Here is a 22,284-nt window from a genome sequence, read left to right on the forward strand (position 1 = left end):
TGAAACTGTTCCAGAGCCATCGGCTCCAGAACCACGTTATTATTAAATCACTGAAATCACTCGCAAACTTACTCTTCATGGGATGCATACATTTCATAAGGCTAGTGCTGATGGCTGTTGGGAAAACATGGGCTCTGTGCACGTTCATGTGTGTGTGTGTGTGTGCGTGCTTACACTCTGCATTACTAAACAGTACATGTACATGAAAGCTATAAATGTACTCTTACTCCACCTAAGAGAAACTGATTACATGTGATCGTCAAAACGTGTGAACGTATAAGTGGAGGGCTTTATTTAGCATCAATAAACATCACTGATAGGAACAATCAGTGAAAACCAGGGTGTCAAGTGCAGACAAGTACTATCTTGAAGAGATTTTGCCCCTAGCGCGAAGTGATTGCATACATCCGTCTGCAAGCCTAAATGTCAGATGCAACATCCTTCTCTGATACTGCAGATTTTTATTGATGGGTGCTCTGTTTATGAATTCATTCTTGGCTGCTTACCCACTTGTGAGATTAAATATTATTTTCTACAAGTGTGCATGCAGGAATATCTTAGTGAAATGCTTATTTGACAATATTTCCCTGGCCCTGCACAGGGTGTCATGCAACTGGTCAACTGGCAACTGATGCTTGCTGTGTGTCCCGTGTTTTATGAGTATGTATACCTATAAGCATGAATAACGACAGATGTCTTTCCGTCAATATGTGCAATGTCGTCTGCATATCCGTTAGTAAGTGTGTGTGTCAGTGTCCATGTGTGTGTGTCCTTGCACTGTGCAACAGTGACATGTGGCTGATCAGGAACAGATGCTCTTTTCTTACTCAGGATTGCCTTCTAATTGGCAATTACTTTTTTTATAGACTGTGGTGCAGATACTGCAGCACATTTTATTCCTTGCCACATTTTGCTGATGCATTGACACTCAACAGTTCATTTATTTTTTATTTTTTTGTGAGCGACAGTGAAGGCCTATGTGAGATTCTGTTGATGATTGCATCTCCTTCTTGGCCCCAGATGGTTCCTTTGCAGAGAGCCCCTGCATCCCCGGTGGACCATAAGGTCCCTAAAGTCTCTATGTGTTTATTATAGCACTTTGAAGCCATAGCAACAACGCATCGACATCAACTTATAACAAGCTGTTACCTGAGCTATACGCCGCACTCCAATTAACACCGAGAGTTCCTATACTACCGTGTCATCACATAAAGAAAAAAAATGAAAACATAACCCTGCAATTATAGCTTTTGTTGTTTTTTCTCTTCTACAATATTTTATGCTGCAAGTAGGTAGTTGGTTTATTTCATCTTGTCATTCAGCTTGTCGACAAGCTTATTTTTTATTAAGTCGTACATCTGTCAGGATGATCTAGTATAAAGTTTTCCGTCAATAGCTTTTAAAATTTTTACTAACCCCCAGAACTGTAAACTAGACTTTATCAGAGGCAGCTTATTAGTTGTAAAGAGTCATTCGGTGCCCTGCGGGCTTTTTAGCGCACAGAGCCTTTCTTGCTTAGCTCAAACAGTGTCATCAAAACCCAAAAAGCTGCCACACCTCATTCCCATCCCTCCTCCCTGTTATCAATGGCACTTCGAAGTGACATCACTCACCTCTCTGGGGGTTTCCCACCATGCTGTAGTGTGGGAAACCTGGCAGACTCCTCTGGGGCCCCAAGAGGAGGCCATCTTTCACCCACTGCACAGCTCCTGAGACCCTCAGCACCTCACACTTTAACACGACTGTGGCCCCCATATGTACAGTGATGTTCCTGGGCTCAGTCCTAAAGGCCTGCTGGGCACCTGCCCCTGGGGATGCGATGAAGAGAGTGGGAGGGGTAGAAGGAAAGAATGAGAGAGGAAGTGTGGGAGATGTTGGATTTCACAAAATGAGAGACTTGAGGATATGTAGAGTAATGCCGTGTTCACACTGTTCAGCTTCTTACCACCTTTCAGCACCTTTTTTTTTTACTCTAAAGTAATGGGAAAATGGCTTTTAAAAACCAAAGCAGTCTGCACCTCTTTTTTTTGCACCTTCCAAGGTTGAGAAAGGTTCAACATTTCAGTGAGTTGCATACGAAATAAACTGCTTGTTTTTGTCAGTTTCAACTGACAAAAAGCCATTGTGACTTTGGAGAAAGAAAAGGTATAACAAGAATTGTACTGGTTAATTACTTTTAATTACTGAGAGTCAGAATGGCCGCGCATCGGCTATGTTGTGGGAATTTCAGGCCAGTGTTGAAAGTTGAATGTCAATAAAGTTGCCGATATTGGAAGTGACTGCAACTGTTGTGGATAGGTGTTCACTGTGCCCAGCTTTTCTTCATATTATCATCCCAAAGTGGTTACGTAGTGCTTTTTCCATCACAAATAAAAAGTAGATGCTGTGAAGTGCCGAAACATGAGAGGAAAAGGGGGGGGGTGATGACACCATAAACCTACACCACAGGGATGCAGTCACATGGTACTTTGTCTGAGCAGGCACCCCACACTGTCTGACCACATTACTCATCCTGGCATATGTTTTATTGATGGGATACTAGAGTGATACGGCCCTGAAAATGAATCAATAAAGTAATTACAATGAATTAAATCCCTCCTTAGCCATGCAGATAGGATATGGGGGTAGACGGCAGAAAGGACATACCTGGCTCACCTGCAGTTTTTCTTTATTTTCGACGCCCCACCAGCTAATTCCTCAAGGGGAGAGTAATGATCATCACTTTAATACACCCTTTGTTCATTATGGATAAGGCTGGCCATCCCTCAACCTGGCTCTGAGGCGACATGCTGTGGTACATTGGCTTGTGGCAGTAAGGTAACCTTATCAGGGACCGCTCACAAGCTTCCAACTCGGGGGCCAGGATTATAGGATAATTATTCCTTGGGGTTTGTGTGGTAATTCAATCCGAGGAGCCAAGTGGAATTGCTGAGGCTAATTAGAGCCAAATATCTAAGCGTGGATCTTGTTAAAACAACGCCCCACAGAGAATCCAGCCTCATTGCACCACCCTGTTTAAATCATGACCTTCAATGACCAAGTTGTTTGTGAAGTGTGTGCTTTGTAGTGCCTGGAAACATGATTGAGAGGCAAAAACCCTCAGATCAAGGCTGAACCAGTCACCTCACATCAAACTCGAAGGGCAAGATTGGCTATTATAAAAGATGCATACAAACAACCAAACACAAAAGCACATTTGCATACAGTTTACATAAATGAATACACATCAGTGATCTGCGACGGTTGTTGGGAAAAAAAAAATCAACAAAAGCAAATGTAATATGCAATATAGCAAGTGCAATTTACACTGATCAGCCAAAACATTAAAACCACTGACAGGTAAGTGATTCACATTGATTATCTCGTTACAATGGCACCTGTCAAGGGGTGGGATGTATTAGGCAGCAAGAGAAAAGTCAGTTCTTGACGTTGATGAGTTGGAAGCAGGAAAAATGGGCAAACGCAAGGATCTGAGCAAGTTTGACAAGGGCTAAATTGTGATGGGTAGACGACTGGGTCAGAGCAGGTATTGTGGATTGTTCCTGGAATGCAGTAGTCAATACCGACCAAAAGCGGTCCAAGGAAGGACAACCGGTGAACTGACGACAGGGTCATGGGCACCCAAGACTCATTGATGTGTATGGGGAGCGAAGGCTAGCCCGTCTGGTCTGATCCCACAGAAGAGCTACTGTAGCTCAAATTGCTGAAAAGTGAATGCTGGCTATGATAGACAGGTGTCAGAACACACAGTGCATCACAGCTTGATGCATATGGGGCTGCATAGCTGCAGACCGGTCAGAGTGCCAATGATGACCCCTGTCCACCGCTGAAAAAGCCTACAATGGGCATGTGTGTGTCCGAACTGGACCATGGAGGAATTGAAGAAGGTGGCCTGGTCTGGTTCATGTGGACGGCGGCCAGGTACATGTGCTTCATTTACCTGGGAAGAGATGGCACCAGGATGCACTATATATATATATAAAGATAGATGTAGGAAAAAACTTAATTAATTCATAGCAGTACAAGCCTGTTTTGTGTGTCGCACACTCATCAGCTGCCAAGTTGGCTATACCACAAAGAAAAGAACCGGCAAATAAATGCCATGCTGCTTTGCACCACACCCCTAGTTGCAGTACACAGCAACCAATGGGAGGGTAGGAAACATTTGAAAAGTAACATCAGGGACATTACAACCAATGACGGAGGGGCTGGGGCTCAATTTGAAAAAGTAAGGGCTTAAAGGGCTGAGGCACTGTCGGAATAGCATACTTTTAAAATATAACAAAATAAAATAACATCCAATGGGGTACTTTACATACGTCATCTAGTGGAGTGGGTCCGGAGCACAGCCTAAAGAGCAGACAGGCAAAACATAAAAATAACAGTCATCACATGTGTATCATCCAGTGTGTGTGTGTGTGTGTGTGGGGTTGGGGGGATAATAAAGACAATGGCTTATTTGTAATTGCAAAGCAGATATTTTTTTCTGTGTCTACAGCTGGTGGCCAATTCATTTCTACTCTTCAAGGTAGACATATCAGGCTTGCAAATAATAAAATATTTCTCTGCTAAGCATAGGTTACATCTTTTGTTGTCAGTTGAATATGCATTGCTGTTAGTAAGGATTTTCCATGAGATAGAGTAACTAATGTTCTTGTCAGCCAACTTGGCAGCTGATGAGTGCGCGACGCACGAAACAGGCTTGTACTGCTATGAATTAAAGTTGTTTTTTCCCTTGATATTCCCTTAATATTCCGCTCCTCATCTGTTGAGCACTTTCATCAACACTATCGACGGTTTCTGAAAGAAAAAAAATGCTATCTATCTATCTATTATATATATATTTCCTTTCTGTAACTTTCTTTCTTGTTTATGTAAAAGGCAGCAGTGTCCTCAGCACAGTCACAGGACTCTCTACCTCATATATATAAATTTGATTGTCTTAAAGAAAACTGATATTTCAAACAATGCCTTCTTTTCCTACGAGTAAGTGGACGATATCAAGTCATGAGAAGTGACGAAAGTGTTTCTGACAAAAACAGGTTAGGTTAGTTTCAACTCACCATAATAATCAAAAATTATCAAGTTTTCATTTAGCATATGATGAGAGGTGTTTCTGACACCACTGAGCTTGAATAATCCATCCATTCCATTATCCAAACCGCTTGTCCTGCTCTCAGGGTCACGGGGATGCTGCAGCCTATCCCAGCAGTCATTATTTCATTTTCAGTTGTTTAATTCAGCTTCTTTTTCAGACAGAATGTTCAAAGTAATTTTTTTTTCAATTATCGATTAGTTTCTTGGCCAAGTTATAACTGTGGAGGTATTACAACAGTTCTTAAATTCAAATTTGTCTATTTTTTTGGTCATGAAGGGTCAAACATGGATTAGGATCCAATTCATTGAACAGAAGATCATTCTGGCAATCACAATTTAAAACATATCATTTCTAAAAAATATTGTGTTAAAAGCTGTGTACATGTGAAACCATTATTTCTTTCGACGCCAACTTAATGCCAGAGGTGAGGGTGAGACAGAGGATTACGGTCAATGAGTGAAAACTGCCACGGGAAACATAAACAACTACTCAACTTCCACTGGCAAGACTAACCTTGAGATGTACGAACATCACCTTGTTGCAAACGGCATTGTGCTATATAGAATATCTGATGAAGTCTTGATGTCAAAGAGCACACTGGACTGTTGAATGGCACATTATGTGACTGAGAAGGCTATTGCCATTATAACGACAGCTCCGTTGTGTGACAGTCAGTCCTCTTACCCCAGAGCAGGCAGAACAGGAGTGGTGTGGAGGAGAAGACAATTTGCACCGACGAGTCCATTTCAGATCTTGACACCTGGCCTTTGACAGTCCTCGAACTGCCATGGAAAAATAAAACAGAACAAGACAAATCCATTTACTCCATGTCTCCTAAACATGGATATTATATAAAATATTGTTTTGGAGGAGTTGCATACATATTTACATCCCGTGGATTAATAGAATAGGTTTCCAGAGAATGCCGGGATCATTGTTTGCCGTTATCAAAAACAGATTCAAGAGCCACTTTGGAACTGAGGGCTGTAGGTTAGCAGGGGTAAACAGGGTAAATGCAATTTGTCTGTGCCCATCACATCATAATGTCACATTAAATGCTCTCGCTTTATTGGCCATGGAAGAGCTTCCGATGCATTTAAAGTTAGCCTGTAATCGCTTCGGTTTATCTGCTGCCGCCGTGGAGCAAATAATGGTGATTTGCTTAATTGAAAACTAAATATTTTCTCATCTGAACAAACAAAATGATTTGAAAGCAACAGCTCTTCCAGGCATCTCCCCTCAGTTGATTAGTTGCACTCCAACAGGCTCTGATAAGAGTTAACTCCCTCTCAATTATTTCTCGTTCCCGAAAAACATTTGTTTATTTCCGAGCCCTGTACATATTCTTTTGAACACACAAGGGCAACTGCCTCCCTCTTCGTGGAATAATAACTCCCTTTTCAGAGCTTAAAAGTTGCCACCTTCTTTCTCTGCATGTGTCACTGTCGCTATTGTTTCTTCTTTCCGCAGTTGCATGCACACGTGCACGTGTCTGAGGGGCTATGAGGGACATTATTCAGAATTAACTCGTTCATATACTATACTGAAAACCACACACAGAAGTGAAATGCTTTTACATACACAACTGAAACACTCACATAAACAAGTGAAAGAGTATACATTCACATACGCAACTAAAAAGCTCTCATGGAAACTACTGAGAAGCTTTCACGCATACTAATAAAATGTGCTCATATACACAGTTAATTCTGAATAATGTCCCTCATGGCTCCTCATACACGCGCACACACACACACGAACACACAAAAACAAACATACACTGCACAAGGATATTAACAAAAGCATTTTGGCCTGAAAAAAAAAAGAAATCGGTGATTTTGTCAATTTCCTCATTTCATTTTCCTCCAGGTTGCCCCAGATCTGAGATACGTGCCTTTTTTTTGTTTCTCTACACTGTGACTGATCAGTGAAGAGCGGCTGCTGCTGCTAACTTGAGTCAGCATTTTCTTAGCAACTCTTCATGAGTGAAGACGCAGTCTGTCTCACCTCCCCACACAACACTGCCAAAGCAAACACCCTCCTCAATTCCTCAGAAACAGAGCGAGCCACAAGAATGTGGACTTGTGTAAACACATTTTTTGTTCCTATTTAAATAAAAAAATAATAATAATAAAATAAAAAAAATTGGTAGGTATTGGTAGATATGATTTCTGGAATAACTGTGATATTCAAATAAATCAATAATTAGTGATAAAATAATTGTGACATGCCTGTGACGGAGTATTAGGCCCATTGTAGGTAAAAAGAAAAAATGATGGCGCTGGGGGGGGGGTAATATTCTGAGAAAAAAAACTCAGAATTTCTGAGATTAAAGTAATAAATTTATGAGGGGAAAAAAATTGAATATTCTCTGAGATTAAAGAGGCAAATTTCCAAGAAAAAACCCCCACAAATTAACAAAAAAAGAACTCACAAATTAACAAGAAAAAACCCACAAATTTACGAGAAAAAAAACTCACAAATTTACGAGGGGGAAAAAAACTCAAAAATTTCCAAGAAAAAATCTCCCAAATTTACAAGGGGAAAAAAACTCAAAAATTTCCAAGAAAAAATCTCGCAAATTTATGAGAAAAAAAACTCACCGTCTGATACGCTTTAATATGCTGTCATACGTGCTTGATTGAATGGCAGTTACATTTGTTTTCAAAAATAAACACACATTATTCTACGGCCACAGTCACTGCCAAAGGCTTTTCCCCCCCGGCATTTTCCACCTTTATTTGATAGCAATGGCAGAGTGACAGGAAAGGGAGAGGTGATGGTGTGCAGCAACGGGCCTGGGCTGGCTGGCTCTGAACCCAGGCCGCTGCGGTAAGGCTCGGCCTTGATACGCGGTACGCACTACACCAGGTGAGCTACCCGGGTGACCCCAACTGCAAAACACGTTTGACCTTGTCCTTCACAACTTTTTACAAATGCAAATTAGAAAGTTTGATTTTAAATTTGATTCGGTCTCGGAGACAAGACTGCCACACTCTCCCAACAAGGGCATTAGAGGCCGCAGAACCATTCAGCGTGACCCCGACAGGTAGATTTTTAATGGCTTCTTTCATAACATCATCAAACGACTCAATACACTCAATCCTGGACCAATTTGATGTGAAAATCCATGAAATCAGTCAATGTGCAGAAAATGAAGTTTCAACCTCTGTGCAGTCATGCAATTCAGATGTGGTCTTACATCTTAATACCCGACTAACCCCCCTATCTATGTCACCACTGGCTTGTGGGTCCAATTATCACAGCTCATAGACGCTATGATGTGAACGCTTTACGGTTTTGACATTGAACTGCTTATATGAGGCTCTCCAAAATATTTATATTAGATTACACAGCCTAACACATCCAGATCATTAACTGTAATACACTACATATATATGGTTTTGCTTGGCTCATTGTGTTGAGTCAAGAAGCCCTGCGACCTTAGCTGTGGACAAACAGGCTGGATTGTTTCGACCTTGCATGTCCAGCATCAATTTAAGATGTTCACGGAAACTAAAAAAAATGTCTGTCAAACAATGCTTCGTCTCTGCTGCTGCCCCCTTCTGCCTAGTCTTCAAGTTTACTCTGTGCTTTAGCTCCATTTCTCTCTCTCTCACACACACACACACACACACTCACACAGCATACCTGCACCAAAGAAAGTTGAGAGACAGAGAGGCAAAACCTTCTTTCAAACCTCCTCCAACTCTTACTTATCTGTCTACCAAAAGTGCAGTGAGAGAGAGAGCGAGAGACAGAGACAGAGAGAGAGAGACCGACAGACATATAGAGGAGGCATATCTCCTCATGAAAAGCCGTGAATCTTTCAATAAGTATATGTGGAGTTGAAAGAACGAGTGCTGTGCTTACCTGTTGAGTGACGCCAAGGCTTGGGAGCGCCTTTTGTCTACAGATGGCTCTCTGAACACAAGTGAGCCACAGAGACAAGGAATGCCAATGGGACTCCCCCCCCCCACTCACACTCCTTACTTTAAAACGGAGAGAAGCAGATAGAGAGAAAGGGAGAGAGACATATAGAGACAGTGGAGGTGGGGGGTGAGAAAGGGGAGAGGTGATCATGGTTGGAGGGCTGTCACCTTAACCAAAGATATATTACAAACGACGAGAAATAGCAACAATGTCACGACTACCTTAGAAATCTTCTTGTTCTTCTTCTAGTGAAATCAGTTTGATGGTGTAAGTAGAGGGGCGACACCATCTCCTAAATCTCAGATGAAATCAAATTGATATTGAAAAGCTTGACATGAATGCAGTGAGCCGGCAACAGGAGCAAAGGAACATGAGTTGGGCTTCTTTCAGGTACAGTATTCAGGACTCCGGTTATTTTTATTTTTTTGAGTTTAACTGTCAGTTTGAGAGAAGCACAGCAGATGCACAGATGCAAGGTGGATGTCTTCATAGTCTCTACTTTATAACATTTATGCTCCTACATAATGCATGGAGCAGGGAGTATCCACTTATCCGTAGTTTCTATACTGAATACTCCTGGGGTGATCTGCTCTAATGCACAGATGGAGACAACGACAGGCCAAAGAATTCAATTTCGACGGCAGAATATTTGATTTCTTGCTGAATATTGCTTTTCCAACCATTTGTCAATTATATACTTTCGACTGAACGGTGGCTGGAGAATACCACTATTTACTCAGTATAACGTATTGGAGTCGTTTCTGCCAATAGTCGTAGGTCATATTTATTTTCTCTGCGTATATTTTTCATTTAAGGTTTCTAGTACATCCCACACATATCGACAGCACTGTGATGACTTTTTACGGGCTACTTGTACAAAATGTGTAGCAGCAGTATTTCTGTTGCATATGCTCATGTGCTGTGATAGACAAGCATTGTGAGAGTGGCGCTAATAAGCTCACACAGACACACAGACACAGACACACACTGCAAGCAATTAGGACAGGATGGTACAATATGCACCTATGCGGCACCAGGATTCAAGAAATGTAACCTTGTTTTGAGCATACTGTGTGCATGTGTATATATGGGGTGCCTTTATGTGTATCTGTGTCTGCACGTATGTATCTATATGTGTGAGTGCAGTTAGTAGGGGTGGGTGTTTGCGGCCCAGATGTTAACAGCTGGGCTGTGTGCTCAGAGCTGGCCCCTCAGACAGTCATTAAGCCCAGCAGCTCAGGGCTGGAAGGTTAATTCCCCTGCCTGGAGGGGTGTGGATGTGGGAGGCTGTAGGAAGAGAGGGAGGGAGAGGAGAGGAGGAGGGTTAGGCAATGGGAGGCGAGGGGGCCGTGAAGCTCAGCACTCAGTTCATACAAACAGCACTGTCAGCAACAAGGCTAACAGGGGAAGCTATCCGCTGCCAGAGGAAAGCGGGGAGGGAGAGAGATGGGCTTGGCAGAAGGAGATGCAGAATAGAAGTGGGGGGGCAGGAGATGGACACAGGGGGAACTGGAGATGCACGATGAAGGAGGAAATTCAGGGAGGAGGGAAAATACAGTGGCAGGGTGAGAAGAATTGAAGTCTAGAGGATGGACAGGCAGAGATGGAGAAGATGGGGACTAGAATGAGCAAGCTAATGGAGCAAGAGAAAAGAGGGGTGTGGCGAGAGGAAGATACTGTAAATAGTTATGGAATTATATATGAAAACAAAGGGTGAGTGGCAGAGGAAGGGTGATGAGAGGAAGGAAGACTGAAATGAAGTCCTTTGACAACAATAACAGGAAGTCTACTGAGCTCTGAGGAAGGCTGGTATATAAAGGCAATAAGCATCATGGTAAAAAAAGACAACAGGAGGAGGAGAAAAATGCCTTGTTCAGGTCATACAAAAGTTGGACGTGAGTGAGTAAATGTGTTAGGGAGGAAGACAAGAGGAGCATTGCATCACTTGAAATGACAGCCTGGGTTTAGTAGCTTAGAGACCACAAAGGCACAGAAATATTCAATTTCCAATATGTGAGCTACACCAAACTGGCAGGTTTAACTCTTTCAGTGCTCACAGTTCTTAGGAGAATGCTTTTTTAATGAAAAAAGACCCTGGCGACCCTCCTGCTTTGACAAAGGCCTGCTGGATTGTCAGTGTGCATTGAGCTGGGGAGTATTACATCCACACACTGAGCCCAGGCATTAATTATAGCCATCTGACCTGATGATCTGATTGGTGCTCCAACTTCTGTTGCCTGCCACAGTACAGCTGCCATATCAGTGATGCTTTACTGTTCTAAATCTGTAGACAAGGTCAACATGTTATGCGCCCCCCCACCCCCTTTGGCCAATCTGGTTCCCATTCAGTCACAGGCGAGGGAGCCATAACCAGCAAGCACAGACCAATGCATCACTACAACATGCAATGACAATTACAGTTATCATTTAAACACCAGCTATTTTTCTTGCACAAGTTAAGTTTCATCACCAAGTCCAATCCTTTGTATGTGTGAACTTACTTGACTCCAAAGCTGTCAGAGATGGCTTGATAAAGGAATAGTTCTCTTTCCAGGGTTTTCACTGGGTCCTACCGACATAGACCCTGACCAACTTGTTGCTACCTTGAAGGGTTAGATTGGCCAAGCTTCAGTCAATGGCTGGATTTCAATCAATCAATCAATCAATGACTTTATTTGTATAGCACTTTTCATACAAACAAATGTAACACAAAGTGCTTGACACAGTAAAACAACCCCCCCCACCCCCAAAAAAACGGTCAGGTCAAAAAAAAAAGTACAGACAATTTTTATAAAAGTACAGGCAAGTTTGAAACTGAGTTAGAAAAAAAATAAAATAAAAGTGCCATAAACACTGATTAATTAAAAGTAACAACAATCAGCCTACTGGATCATTAGCAGCTCCTTTCAAAGAAGGAGAAATACATCTTCTCTGAAGCGATTATTAATACATTTTACTCGTTAGCCTAGCGTTAACAATCACAGTTAGTTGAATCAGTTCATCTGGATACAACATTTGACAGATACGTATAGCAAAATTCCTGTGGCCCGGACCCGTCCCACACCCGACACTTCATCCGGCCCACATACTATGTGGAATAGTGGCACTTGGGCGGTCCACTCCTGTTTGCCAGATCTGGGCCAGAACCAGGCCATAGCAATGCCGCATGTGCCACATATTTGCCAAAGGTGGCCCATATTTGTTTTGTGATATTTGGGCCATATTCACCATTTACCACACGGGCCACTTCAGGGTCACATCCAGATTACATGTTGCCGAGAACATCGCATCTTTGCCAAAAATGGCCCACATTTGATTTGGCATATTTGGGCCATATTTGCTATTATACATGTGGGCCACTTCAGGCTCACATCCATTTCGTCAGGGCCAAAAGAAGGCCATCGGTGCTGCATCATTGCCTGAAGTGGCCCACATCCGGATGCTGTCTGGGAAGTGACTTCTTCAGTCGCAACTGACTGCAGGTATCCCCACCCTTATAAACAATACAGTTGCATAACAACCAAAACCAACGACTGATTTCATATGCAAATTACCGTGACCATTAACTAGAGTTATGTGTACTATTCAGAGGATTGGGGAATAGTTGTGATCACAGCATTGTAAGATGGCGACAGATGTACTCTTAGCCCCATCCAGGGATGGTGGCCTCTTTGACACGAACGGTTGGTAAAGAAATTTTGGTAAAGAATTATTTTATGCAACGCTAATGAGTACAAAACATTAACAATCAGCTTCAGAGAAGGTGCATTCCACTTCTTTTGAGAGGAGCTGCTAATGAGCCCGGTAGACGTCAAGCAATTGAGCTAAGCTAGGCTAAAGCCACTAGGCTGAAAGCTACTGCTCAACACACCTTCAAACTGTAAGCACAGACATAAAAGGGGATCCATGAATTTGTCAAACTCTAAGTAAGTCTTCTACAGTCAATGTCGTTCGCTTGGTTTACTATAGGCCAGAAAGACTTTTATGAAGACCATTACTACACCAGAAAGACTTTTATGTTCGCCTCAGTATGCTGTTGCAGTGTTTTGGCGTGAGATTTGCCTTGGTGTCTTGAACGTGAGAGACAGAGCCTGAAAGTGTGAGACTCGTGCCAGTTGCAAGAGAGTTGGCAACCCTGCGATTCCCCAGTGTAGTAGGGCTGGGTAATACGTCATACCCTCCATTCAGGACTTATTCACCCCCAGACTCAGGAAACGGGCAGGCAACATCACTGCAGACCCATCATACCCTGGTCACAACCTGTTCCAACTCCTCTCCTCTGGTAGGCACTGCAGAACACTGTACCCCAAAACAACGAGAGATAAGAAGTTTATTTCCGCGGGCTGTTGTTCAAATGAACGCTTAACACTGTCAAATAAATCCAATCATTTTGTATACACTGTACTGTACATTGTACGTATACTGGTATGCTGTCATGTCCATCTATGTCAGGCATGTATGTAAGTAACCTGTTAACATCTATTTCAGCATCTCTGATACATTCTCTGCACCACTGCACCTTATCACCTCTTATTTCGCCTGTATAAGTCAATCTTTGTGTATATATCTGAAGATTGCTGTGTTGTTACTGAAGGAGCCATGAAACCGGAGTCAAATTCCAGGTTTGTAAACCTACAGGGCCAATCAACATGATTCTGATTCTGATATTATCATTTACTGTCCTTAAGTGATATAGAAACAGGATGAAATTTGGATATTGACTTGTTTTGATACACAATTTTGTTGTCCAAATGAATGAGAATGCATTTCCTAAAATTTCTCACAAAATAAGGTCTAACAACATTAAGGGAATATCATTTGAACTAGTTTTGGTTTGATGTTATTCTTTATAATACCAAGACAGTTGGACCTCAGTTAGATTCTTAAACGTAGTAATTTTTCATATCTAGGCAGATACCGTGATGTATCAATATTGCATAAAATTCCTTGTGATTATCATGACAATAATGCTTTCCATATTGCCCAGCACTACAGCAAAGTCCAGTTAGAGACTAGACTCTTGTCCCAAAGTGGGTATATTAGTCAGGATGGATTCCTATGGTGGTCCTCTGTGGCTCAGGTGGCCCACTGACCAAGTAGCGCTGGGGCAGATGGAAGGACATGTTTCAGGGTTAAGAGGGATTTGGAAGGACCCAATTAAACACACACTGACGTTCCCTCCCAGGTCCTCCCTCCGCTGATCCTCCTCGATCCCCAACCCTGTCTCTGTGCACGTTATTGGCAAAATTAGGTTTGTATCTGTGTGTGTGTGCGTGGTAGGGAGGCGGGAGGGGGAGTGCGACAGTGTTAGGTGGAGGATGGGTTGAGGCGACCAGCTGTGATGCCCAGATTGGGTTAGGATTATTCCCCAAATCTGCTCCATTTACCCCAAACTGCGTAACGAGCCCCTCCATAACCATGTTAATTCGGTGACATTGTGACTTGGATTTTCTGTGCAGTGCTGTAAATAACAAACACTCCCCTGTAGACCAATCAGAAGGAAGGACAAGGATTTGCCCTTTGCTTCCCTACAGAGTCTGTGCATGGATACGAGTGTCTGTACAGACCTGTGTCTAGGTAAAGCACAACAAGAGGATTACAGTGGTAAAGTCAGAGGAGCTAAGCCATGGTGATAGGATCTATGATGGAAAAATGCTTCATTGGACTAATAGATAAATAACATCAGGGGGCTGAGACCGATGACTATATGACACTCATTCAGCTACAGTAATATTGATCCATGGATACCACCGAAAGCTTGACACAGAATATGAGAATGCCAGAGTCTGGGAAATTGCAAAAAAAACAAAACAAACAAAAACACTCAAATCTGTGAAAAAGGAGCAGGTGGGAAAAAGAGGGGCTCTTGCTGTAATACATTTCCATGTGATGTCATGAGGTCAGAGACTGGGTGGGGATGGCTGAAACAATATTATTAGGTCACAGAGGGAAGAAGAGAAGGGTCATATAATAAGACTCAATCTGGCTGAGTGAAAATGCATGGGAGGGGAAAATGCTGATGCCTTATTCTCTCGCTTTCTCTCACCCGATTCCCGGGACTCACTCCACACCACTGATATTCATGCCGAGCAGCCCGTCCACGGCCCACAAACTTTAACGTTCGCTGTCTCTGCCGCCCCGTCTATCACCGCAGCGCGGTGATGGACGGACCGAGAGGTGGGAAGGGAGAGGGAACAGAGGGAGGGGATGGAAAGATGATGGGATAATATTGAAATTTGAGGCCAAAAAGACAAGTGTACTCGGCCTTGTGTGTCCCATTCTCCTCCTGCCATTTCTCACCAGCGTTCAATGCACGCACACACACACACACAGACACACACAAATACAAGCACATAGGTGCACATGCCCATAGAAATACACAGACATGCACACACACACACCTTTAGAGGCTCCAATCACAGCCACTTCAGTACAGATAGAAGGAGCTCAGGCAATAACCTGATGTGGGTGGGACATGTTATAGGATTTGACAGGAGGGGCTGAACCACACAGCCCCGGATGCTCTCCCAGTGTCACTAACAAAACAGAGGGATTAGAGGATGAAACCGAACTAAATCCAGGCAGCCAAAAATGAGGGCAAAAACAGGGCATGGGAGAAACAACGTTGAATGGATCCAAAAATGCCACTTTAATGACATGAGCAGTGGGGTCCTGTTGTCTGCAAAAAAAACATACACTCATTCAGACATGCATGGAAATACGTGCACATGGAAAAACGTGCGTACAGACAAATGGACAACACTCTAGACAAGATGTATTTACACACACATATGCTTGCAAAAACATACAACCGGGCCCAGATGCACCTCAGCCAACAGATGGGCCAGTGGATCTACTGAGGTGGAGCTTGTCATGCTGCCCATCCCGTTTTCAGAAAAATCCACTTTAATTAACATATCAGAGCTTCAATCGAGGCTAAACCTCTTCTCTGCAGACTGTAATCTGCCCAGTTTGAATTGGCCGACCATGGAGCCGACATGATAAGGCTGGCCAACAGAAACACAAGGATAATCCAGTTATACCTGCTCTCAGAGCGAGCGGCCCAGAGCAGCGATCTGACAGACCTGTCTCTGAAGTGCAACAGCTTACATCCTGATCTAATCAAAATGTTTGGACGTATTTATAAAGCGCGTCTCAAAACACAGAGGATTCCCCGAGTTATATTATCCGTACCCCTGGGTATGCGCGCCGTTTGAACAATAACAGGCTGAGATATATGGACCGCTGGTGGCTCGGGGAACACGCGCCTTTCTTTTCTTCTTTTCTCCCGCCCGCCATCAATCCGTTCCAGTCCGTACAACTTCTGCCCCCACCTTATGTCTCTCTCTCCCAACCCGTCTAATCCCAGAACGCCCCTCCACACTCATTTCCACCTTAAAATGTAGCCCTTATTTCTCTCCATACTTTCACATTTCCTTTCAAAACACATTCTTTTTCTCTCCGCTGTTCTCCCTATAGACACCTATCCGTGTGTGGAGGTGTCAGAGGCAGAGTGGCTGCGGTTCCATCCACCTGCAGAACTCACCAGCCCAAGAGGACCTCCAGGGAAAGTTGAGTGGGCCAACAGATGGAGGCTATTGTCTGCAGGGAAGGTGTTGGGGCGGGTGTGGGGGGTTAGGGTGGTGGTGGTAGAGCTACAAAAAGACCCTTGTGTGGGGGAGTCCAGGGCAGAGCTGTTTGTGTGTGTGTGTGTGTGTGTGTGTGTGTGTGTGTGTGTGTGTGTGTGTGTGTGTGTGTGTGTGTGTGTGTGTCTGGGTGGTGTTGGGCGGAGCAGAGTGGTTTTAACACAAGATGTTTGAGATCTGTTAGCCTGACAGCATGTCGGAGGGAGTGCTTGGTTAATAGTCTCCTGGAATGTCCTCTCGCTACAGTTTTAATGAACCCCAAGCCAAAAGGCTTAATGAAGCGTGCTCCCTCGACCAAAACACATCCCTCAGCTTGACCCCCTCTGACCCCTTTCACTCCCATGCCACTTTGAGAGGGTGTGTGTGTGTGCGTGTGTCGGTGGGGGTCTCCATGGTGACCAGGCTACAGAGTCTACTGGGCTAAAGTTGTCAAAGGGACAAAGGGGGGCCGGACCAAGTGAGTTATAGAGAGAAGCCGGCAGTTGAGACAAAGGGTAGAAGCACATGTGCATATGTTTTTAAAGATGTGGGTGGTTTCTGTCTCGCCACCTTTAAGATGTTAAATCTCGTAGATTCCCTCCCTTCCTTATGTGACCAAAAAGGTCAGCTAGCAGCAGCTTGAGTTTTCTAGCCAAGAAAACCGTTTTTTGTTTTTTTTTCAACCAGCATTCCCCCTTTCTAGCATGCTACAACACACAGATATACAAAAAGGGACCTTTGCATGTACACACACATCCACACCCGGGGTGTAGCGCAAAATTCTGGGCCCTATACATAAGCAGTCTCTGTGGGCCCCTTTCCTCTTCAGCTAGTTAGCTAGCCACCTTTCTTTTAAAAGCTCCTAGCTCACCTTTTTTTTTTGTTGAAGAAATTACTCAACAGTTTTTCCCCCTCATTTTGCCTTCTCTCCCTTTCCTTTTTTCTTTTCTTTTCTGGAACCCAGATTTTGCTTTCTTTGGGAAAGACATGACTCCGTGCTTGTGCTTGTATCAGCAATCACTTGCGACAGGACTAGATGAGCTGCACTGAGAGATGCTCGTGAGGGGCGGACTAAACCATTTTGCACCTTTTGTAAGGGGTGAGAGGGGCCTCAGAGAGCCTCCACTATTTTCTTTAAGTCCCTCAACCGATGTATTGAGCCAATTTTAACTGAAGTTATGACAATAATTAGTTAGAAATAAAAATGTGCAAATCTAAACAAACGTTTAATTCCAGGTTTCCCCTCTCTTCTGGGCCCTGGCAGGTCCTTCCCCCTTTTCCCCCTACTATGACGCCGCTGTCCACACCTAATCAAACACACATACTCTGTAGCGAATTTGGGGGGCAGTCCGGGAACCGCCGCAGCCAGGACGCGAATCTGGATCTCCCGCGCCGCGGGCGACAACGTTAACCAGTTGACTAAAGGATCCGACCCATTAGCCAAGGGCTAGCGAGTCTATTTATCCGTGCACGTTACAACTCTCACACACACACACACGTTTGCAATTGGTCCTTATTGCAGTTGAATGTCCCTTCTTCAAGCCCAACAATGACCTTTTTATTCAAGAAGTCAAGCCTAGGCAAAACAATGCGATATGTGTGCAAGCAATGAAGTTGCTTGTGTCTATACGTTTGTGTGCGTGTGTGTGTGTGTGTGCGCGCGCGCGTGTGTGAGTTAAGAGCTACTAATAAAGTGCACGGTACCTAATTAAACAGTCTTTGTTTACATTCTCTAGCAGTGGTCTAAACTCAGCAGGCACAACACAACGTGGTATGCCAGGTCGCTGTGATCTCATTTGAATAACTACAGACAAAAGCAAGGAGAGAGAAGGGGGCAATCAACTTCAAAAGAAATTCTTGCTTAATTGCAAAAGTGTGAGAAAACTAACTAAAACGGGGGGGCGCGGGGTGAGCTGATTAAAGTTGCATCGAATGCAATTCCATAAAACGATACAGCACGCTTTCATCTTCGAGGTAAATCCTTAGTGGATGCGAGTGCGATAGATAACATATAATCTGATTAAAAGTCTTTATTAACTAATACTGATTACACCTTGACAGGTCCTGAACACCGAGAGTAAATTGTGCTGTGGCTGAAAGTGGACCAGGAGTAAACAGTGTCTGAAATGAATGCGTTTCGATCAATGTTCTTTTGTATTGTTTTTCCCTGCGTGAACCGAATAAGAATAACAAAATAACGGGCTATGCTCTCCTCCCAGTATCAAACATATAGAGAAACAAACTACATGGTTGGCTGTCCTTCTTTAATTAGGAGGGAAACATGGATGAGAAATAATAATGAGTATCACCCCCCCACCCCCACCCCCACATACATTCACAATCCCTTAAAGAGAAAGGGGGCGGTGGGGAGCGAAAGCTGAAAGGGCAATCACTGCTGTTCCGCCACTGAGCTTCTCTGAACTCAGCATTCTAATGGTGCCATTCATTACGGGCCTTATTGGAATAAACACAGACTTTATGACACAATAACACATAGGCGAAGCTGCATACGCAGTAATAATCGCCAGAATTTAAAAGTGCAGAGGAACACTGCTATAGATCCTCCATAGTGGAATAGCTTAACCCTCCTCATCTCTCTCTTTCTCACACACGCACGCACACACACACACACACGCGCGCGTGCGCATACACACACGCACATGCATTGAAATAGTGTAATCAAGGTTATTCAAATGAGTTTGCGGGCTGAATAAATAGTGCAAACGGTGCAGAACATTATGGCCCGAACGTGCCCATGCATTTGTGATCTTAAGAGGACTGCGAGAACGGGGGGTGGGGCGTGGCCGTGGCCATGAACAAGCGGTTCACATGTCTTCGCTTGTAGGTTGGTGGGTGGTTGATAGGGTGGTGATTGGTTCCACTCGCAGTACCAGCTGTACCCGCAAGCGCCGGCGCACGCATGTTTATGTGCCGCAGTCTCACCGGGAAGCACGCACACTTTGTCAGACTTTCTCCATCAACTACATCACCTACACGTATGACATATGCTGCAATTAGCATTTTAACTAATTCTGTTTTGTTTTGTTTTTTCTGGCAGCAGAGTGAGGGCAATTATGCATACTATACCCACACATACAGAGTGTATGGTGGGAGTGGGGGTGGGCTTAGTGTGATATATCTATGCGCATGAGAAATTGGAGCTAAGGGGTTTCTGAATGCTACCAGCTGACATTCCCCAGCAATCTAAAGACTAATTGATTAAAGGTATGAATAAGTGTGTGTGTGTGTGTGTGTGTGTGTGTGCGCGCGCATGCCCGTGTGTGTGCGTGCATGTTTAAAAATGCCATTTAGCATGTGTGTGTGTGCATGCCATATGGTCAAGGGATTGCACCTCAATTAGTGTGAATGGGGTAACTGTGCCGTGTATCCCCGTCATCCCTCTGACACACATATTATAGTCCTGCACCCGCACAATCACGTTAGGGATGTCTAATGCTTCTAAGCTCGGCGTTAACTCACAGACACACGTCTGTAAACACAGCCTTCATCATGGGTGATTTCGCAAAAACTAGCCAGTGTATTCATGAGAGGATAAATATATGTGGATTCTGTGTTTTTTTTTAAAACTATTTCTGAAACTAGAAAACTTTTTTTCCATCCACAAAATTAATTCTCTATCCATCGATTCCTCCTTTTTACCTCTGCATTCTACCTCATGGAGTTTGCAGCCTATCCCAGTATTATTTTAAAGAGACACCCGGTCAAGTGATATATGTGTTTACAGATTGGGGGGAGCAACCTGAAGGAACCCAACATAACAGAAAACTGATCCACACAGAAGGGGTAGGACCAAATTAGGGACACTCTTCCTGTGAGGCAAACGAAACCAATCATGCAGAACAACTAATATTTAATAAAATGAAAATATGACTACAATACATTAAACATTAAAATAATGAAACATCTTTTTTGCTTTATAGGAGAAAGCAGAATGTCAATCAATCAGAATCCAGAGAACTAATAATTTCATTAAAGCAGCGGTAGACAACTTTTTTCTTTTTCTTTTTTGCTTTACCTTATCATTATGAAGTAAATGTTGACTGCACATGTAATGCTATAGAATAATGACACCATTGCCGTTCAGATTGGATCCCTATAAGCCTCGTTTTTACTATGCAATTCTGTCTGGCTCGATTTACGGCACAAAGGAAGTGTGTCAACCATTGCGCAACCAAAATAGGCAGAGGACAGCAATTTACAATTTCAATTTACAATTTCATTCAGCAGACGCTTTCATCCAAAGCGACGTATATATGAGAATTAATACAATAGAAGCAAGGATCTAGTCAGGAGGCGACAACGAAAGTAGTAAGTGTCAAAATAACTAGCTTCGAGTCTAGCACTTTTGTTTTCCCCTGTAGCTATTGGTAGCTATCGCCAGTAGTGGAAATGGCAGATGGTGGAACAACCGAAGTGACAGAGGAAACTCTACCCCGCAAGAGAAAAAGAACCCTGTTGATGGAGAAGGCAAAGAAGGCGAAGAGGGAGAGTGATAGAAACAGAGGTAAAACAAGAGCGAACCTAAGACAGGCATTCATTCAATGGAAAGGGCTCTTGAGTTTTATTCAACTCTGTTTCCCCATCAATATCTGTTTCTCCCTAGCCAGACGAAAGTGTTCGCATGGAAACAGGTTAGCTGTTGGTTATGATTAGGTTAAGGTAAGTGTTAGGTTAAACTTAGGGTTAGGTTGAGGTTAGGTTAAGGTTAGGTTGAGTTGAGTTTAGGTTAATCAAGCATTCCAGCGTTGTATTGAACTCTGGCTAGGGGGAAACAGATTAGAAACAGCGAGGGTTCCAAACCGACATTCAGTTGGCATTTTATCAACTGGATGAGTAAGTAACACAACATGCCAACTTATTAATACTATGTTTTACTCTGCCTTTAACATAGAACTGAGATTGGGGTTTCTAGTTCAAACTGGGATTCTTACAGTTGTGTCTTGCTTTGGACAGTAGCCAGGCTGCTGATAAAGAGAAAGCGATCCAGTTGCTTTTGCGACAGTGGCGCAAACAATAACAACATTTGGAAACAAGGGGGGTAACTGAAAAGTTGTCTAGTGCAGGTTTAAGAGAGGAATATTTTGATGGTATGCCGTTTGCTGAAGCCATAAATTGACAGTAAATAAATTGTACAGCAGTATATTGGTGATGCCAATAATTCAATCAAGCTAGTCTCATGCAAAATTTGAAACTGATAGCAAGATATGTTAAAGGGAAATGTCAAATAAAAGAAACAATCATTCTTCTGAGTTAAAAAATTAACAAAAAAAGAGAACATCAAGAAAATTGAAAACAAGTTCTTAATTCCTTGGCAACAATGGCAAACAACCGACGCAAAGCGCAGCACGAGTTTCAGACCCAGGCAGTTGTCATTTTCCTGCCCAGTGCCCACGTTGCTTAAATAGCAAATGTACTTGCGCCCATCTGTGCACCCATGGGTGCATTGGTTTTAAAATGAGTTGTAGTCAGGTGCATTGTTGGCGCATAGCTATCTTGAGGCAGCAGAAAGCGACGGTGCCATTGACCAACAAAAAACTGGTCTAAAGGGTCTGCGGTGGTGTACCGGTCTAAGCATCGGCTTTGTGTCGATGCAGTTGCCCACTGGGG

At 43.4% G+C, this 22,284-nt stretch overlaps 1 protein-coding gene across 1 annotated transcript in view; it reads right to left on the bottom strand.

Moving 5' to 3' along the window:
• nphs1 (NPHS1 adhesion molecule, nephrin) overlaps positions 1 to 22,284 on the bottom strand; it is a 155,998-nt gene that overhangs the window by 52,751 nt on the left and 80,963 nt on the right. The window contains exons 4-6 of the mRNA XM_056286173.1: positions 8,972 to 9,022; positions 5,783 to 5,880; positions 1,614 to 1,808 (exon numbers count right to left, since the gene is read on the bottom strand). Coding sequence (XP_056142148.1) covers positions 1,614 to 1,808; positions 5,783 to 5,880; positions 8,972 to 9,022 — 344 coding nt within the window. The remainder of the gene's footprint in view (positions 1 to 1,613; positions 1,809 to 5,782; positions 5,881 to 8,971; positions 9,023 to 22,284) is intronic.

This window comes from Lampris incognitus, chromosome 9 (genome assembly GCF_029633865.1).
Source record: "Lampris incognitus isolate fLamInc1 chromosome 9, fLamInc1.hap2, whole genome shotgun sequence".
In the NCBI taxonomy this organism is placed as follows: domain Eukaryota; kingdom Metazoa; phylum Chordata; class Actinopteri; order Lampriformes; family Lampridae; genus Lampris; species Lampris incognitus.